Source organism: Eurypyga helias, unplaced genomic scaffold (genome assembly GCF_000690775.1).
Source record: "Eurypyga helias isolate BGI_N326 unplaced genomic scaffold, ASM69077v1 scaffold9916, whole genome shotgun sequence".
In the NCBI taxonomy this organism is placed as follows: Eukaryota; Metazoa; Chordata; class Aves; order Eurypygiformes; family Eurypygidae; genus Eurypyga; species Eurypyga helias.
Genome location: NW_010254688.1, coordinates 83,712 through 88,620, shown reverse-complemented (window position 1 = coordinate 88,620; position 4,909 = coordinate 83,712). Strand labels below are relative to the sequence as shown.

The 4,909-nt window shown below is 43.6% G+C and overlaps 1 protein-coding gene across 1 annotated transcript in view; it reads left to right on the top strand.

Moving 5' to 3' along the window:
• Nucleotides 1–3,279: 3,279 nt before the first annotated feature.
• The window catches only part of MYL3 (myosin, light chain 3, alkali; ventricular, skeletal, slow), a gene marked incomplete at its 5' end in the record, with an annotated part of 14,367 nt that continues 12,737 nt past the window's right edge, over nt 3,280–4,909 (top strand). Inside the window, one exon of the mRNA XM_010153093.1 lies at nt 3,280–3,307. Coding sequence (XP_010151395.1) covers nt 3,280–3,307 — 28 coding nt within the window. The remainder of the gene's footprint in view (nt 3,308–4,909) is intronic.

The following is a 4,909-nucleotide window of genomic DNA, read 5'->3' as shown; positions in this document are numbered from 1 at the left end:
CACTAGCAGGGCTGTCAGGCATTGGAAGGGGCTGCCCAGGGAGGTGGTAGAGTCACCATCCCTGGAGGTATTTTGGACGTGGACAAGGTGCTCAGGGACATAGTTTAGTGGTAGTGTTAGCAGTGTTAGGTTAATCATTGGACTTGATGATCTTAAAGGTCTTTTTCCAACCTAAAGATTCTATAAGTCTATGATTCTATAATTGCCCTGCAGAGAAAGTGATAGGAGAAGGGATTTTGTGGATGATGTGTATTAATAGGTTTAAAAATATCTTAGTGGAAAAAACCATCATGTTTGAAATACAAATGTAACCTCAACACAGTACTGATCTTGATGGCCTTCTGGGCCTCTTTCTATCTGCTGCATTTCTGCCTCCTAAATCAATCTCCCAAGAGCACAATAAACCCCATCCCCCTCTACCTTCTCCAAAACGACCCCTGACCTGGCTAAGTGAAAACCTTGCTGTTTGTATTAGGATTCCTTGGTGTACTATGAAACAAGAATATTGTTTCTTTTCTGGAGGGTGCTCCTTGCTTGCATTGTCTAAATGCTTCCCCCCAGATAACCTGTTGATTGCTAGTTACCAACGGTTTTGTTAATAGGACTTACTTCAGACTTAGTCCTGTCTGACTGAGCGTGCAGAGAGTTACGTCCTTGACTGACATGCTATGGGTTTATAAAAAAAACCCCTACAATATGAAGCTGTCAATGATGTTAACAGCACCAAGGGGTGCAGGCATCCCTCCAGGTGTCTCTGGGACAAAATCAGCCGAATGTCACTGTTTAGACAAAGAGAACATTAGCATTAGTGCTACAGCTGATGCCACCAGTGACCAGGTGACAATGTCCTGGAGCCAAGATTGCTAAAACAGCAGGAAAGCTGGCGTAACACACCCTATTTGTTACGGAAAGATTTGAATTTAGATATCTGGTGTCTTCAAAGAACACGTAGGAGAGTCCATATATCAAGGCAGGAGACAAGTGGAAAGAGATTACCAGTCAGAAGTTCTGTCTCTCTTATGGATCTGTACCAAATAACATCACTGTGAGTCTTGGTGCTGCAGATGCTTGGCATTCATCGGAATGTCCTTGTTTTAAAACGTCAGTTGCCTACAAAACATGACAGGGGAAACTCAATTCTTCTGCAGTGCCAGTGTATTTAAAAGAAACAAACAAACAAAATTCCAAGGAGAACCATCATAGTCTACTTCTAAGGAGCTGGAGGACATAAAACCATATCTAGAAGGCAAATTAATATTAAGTCTGTGAGTAGATTTTGCAGCTTCCAGCTTTTGGTGACAAGGGCTTCTCTGGTGACCAAGTTCTGTGCATGTGGGGTGATGCTGGTGGGCAGTGGTGTCAGTGCCTGGGGACAGGAGAGGGTCTGAGCTCAGAGATACCACTGGGGACTTTCACTCCCTTAGATGCCTGTTGCATTGGAGCAGCAGATGAAGAACTGCCTCAAAGCACAGATACGGGTCATTCTTTGTGGCTGCAATGGACTGGGAGTCATTTGCTCACTGCTTGCCTTAGCCTGACCCCGTTTGTACAGCCTTTCATCTGGAATGCTCCGGCCTGGGATCTCTGGGGCAGTCCTCATGCACAGCTCCAACTCTTGCTTTTGGTATAGAGATGGCTTTGGGTTTGTGTGCTCCACGCCATTCTGAGGGAGAGGGGAGGGAAAACAAAACCTCAACCATCTTCAGTCTAAACATAGCCCAGAGCTCGTTCCATCCCTCTGCAATGATACCTTGTGGCCGGGTAAGTGATGACTCGCCTTTCCTTACAACTCCATGGTGGTATGTGCTGAGAGGAGACAAAATAGCAGCAGCCACCACCCACACATTTCTGCAGGTTTCCTGAGAGGAAGCTGTGCCTGGGTGGTAGGTCTGGTCAAACCGTCTGCCACTGCCTTGCCAGCTGTCATGCGTGGTCCTCCAGCTCTGGGTGGTGTTTTTATAAGGACCATGATTAGAGGTGAGGCACACTCAGCCCTTCAGCCCAAATCTTCCCTTTGATGCAGCCGTGGGAATTTGCAGTCATCCTTCTTCACTCTGGCACAGTTTCTCCTGACCTGCATTCTGCCCAAGAGCTAGTTCATACTTTCTGGGTGGGACTCATTAGTTCAGAAAAGGATGTCTACATCTGCATATTCATATGTTCATTGAAGAACTGATTGTCCGGGTCAGTGAAAAAGAGAATATAACTCATCTTCTCCCCAAGTATAGACCTAAATCAAGTCAAATGACACCCTAAAAGTGCCCATTCCCTTGTACTGGTATAAAGAAAATATGGGGTCACTGATGTATCTGAATGTCTACATCTACATGTAGCTGAGATGAATTCTTCCCCAGGAGTAATCCATCATAGTGATTTAAATCCAAGTTGCCAGCAGCTCTGGCCTTACTTCACCCACACTGGCTATTGATGCCTGAATAAACTCAATATGCAATTAACTTCAGTCAGATTCTCAAAGCTTGATATAATTAGACACACTGGGCATAAGGCTGCTGCTGACAATGCACCTGTATAAATGTGTTCCCTGATGAGTATTTATTTCTAATTAAACTAAGATACGTAGATTTGGGATAGAACCCAATCTAGATGATTACAATCCTCATGACAAAGATGTGTTTGGACCCCTCCATGTGTTAGGAAATGGAAGAACATTGTTTTTCTTTTGGGGGCTTCTTTCTTGCATCCTTTAAATGCTTCCTTCCAGACAGCCTCCTGGCTGCCACTTAGGGAACTGTTTTATTAATTGGATTTCATTCAAGGTAAATTATGACTAAGAACTGCAAACAAAGTGGTAATCCCCTGAATGAGCTAGTTCAGATAAGGACTGAACAGGGCAGAGACAAAAATAGTGGCCTGATTTTCAACAATTGCAGGACTAGTGTTGAGTCCTGCCTTCCAAGTCCACCGGATATTTTCCTTATCTCTGGAGAGGGCATCAGTGGTGGGGGGTCACTTGGAATAGGGGAAAGAGATTACCACAGGAAGACAGAAGCAGCAAAAGAATGGAAAAAGGGCAACTGCAGCCTTGTGTTGAGAGTAGAGGTCCTCAAGTTGGGGCTGGTGAATAGGGAAGGTGGAGGCAAAAAACACAAGAATCTACAGGCTTTATAAAGTTATTTTCTTGGAGTTATAAGTCAGTCTCTTTCATAGACCTCAGAAACACTCAGCACCATAAGACAGAGACTAAACCAGTGCTGCTCCTATTTGCTTCAGTTTTCTGTTTGCTTTTTTTATCTGGCTATTATTCTTTGTGTCTTTCAGGTTGAATTTACCCCTGATCAGATTGAAGGTGAGGAAGATGTGTTTCTCTTCTGTGCATAGTAAATACTGTCACTGGGAGGCATTGGAAAGTACTGGGTGAACATGGGTGTGACATTGGAGATACCTTAAGCAGGTTGTGCTTCAATTCATGCCTTTGCTCCTGCTTCATCCCTACTCCAAATCCCCTGTTAGTCAAGGGGTGAAGTCATGCACCATGCAAAGTAGGTTCTTATATTTCATTTAGGAAAATGTCAGCTTCATTGCCAATCAGACAAAAAAAAAAAGAAAAGAAAAAAAAAGACCACCCAACAAACAAGCCAACAAAAACCAAACACCCCCCCCCAATACTCAGTCTAAATATATGCTCTTTTTTTAAGACAACACACTAACAAAATATCAATCCTTTCAAGAGAAAATGTCCCCAACTCTGCTTTTGAGAACTTTTCCCTGTATTCAATCAGAATTTAATGCCCAACTGTTTTGTGACAGCTCTCTAGAAACCAGCAAATAATGACAGTGATGGCATTTTTTTCTTTCAAAGCAAAACATCAGCATTCGTTTCAGAAACCTTTGTCCCAGCCCAAGAAACTGATACTGAAACCTCACACATGAAGTCCTGGGAACACTACCACTGCAGCTGTCCCCTTTTCCTCAACTACTAACCTGCTTTTTACTTAAGGGATAATTGATAGATGGAGTCAAACGTCTGGCAGAATTTTCCTTTGGTCTTTAGAAACTTGGCAGAACTTGGCAGACCCTATGAAATATGGTATCAGAAAATCGGTTAATAAGACCAGATGACCAAAAAAAAAATCATGATTGGAAGCAACTGTTAATTTCTGGGAACCTGCCCCTTTTGTAGTCCCAAAGTCATGGGAGAACCTCTGAGCCACAAACCTCTGAACCATTCCAGCAACACACAACAGCTGGATCTCTCATCAGCAAATTCTTTGGGGATTGTATAGGACCCACTTTTTTCTGTGACTTGTTTTCTCTCTCCCTGAGTAGAACTAGGTCTAGAATATCAGAGAATGAGAAAAGAAAAGACCTATTCAGAAAAAAATGGGATGGTTGTCTGGCCATCAGCCCATTGGAATGGCTAGGAAATGGCAAATTTGGTGCAAGCCCAGGGTTGCTGTAGAAGGCAGCAGGCCTAGGGCAGATGTTAACCATCTCTAGAAACAGAACGTTGCCCCTTCTTTCTTTTTTTCTTTTCTTCTCACAGATGCTTTCTGGTCTAGCTGTACTCACTGCATACACAGAGAAAAACTGGGAATAAAGGACTTTTGTAATAGGATGTCCTTGACATATCAAAGGGAAAGCCATGGGCAGGAAGCAGATAACATCATCTGTGTGAGAAAGGCTATGACACCTCCACTATCAGCTACAACAGCATAGCAGAGTTGTACTGTGTGCTAGCACTGGGGAGATACACTAAATCCACTCAAGGTTAATGCCACAGCTGGTTCATAGGTTCTGCCATGAGTTACTGGAAGGAGTGCTTAATGGCCTGAATATCACCTGGTGACTGAATAGGAAAGCACTGCTCACCAGCAAACTCCTCAGGTCCTTTCCTCCTTATTTCTGGTTCATTGGTTTTTCTCCTCTCCTCTCCTCTCCTCTCCTCTCC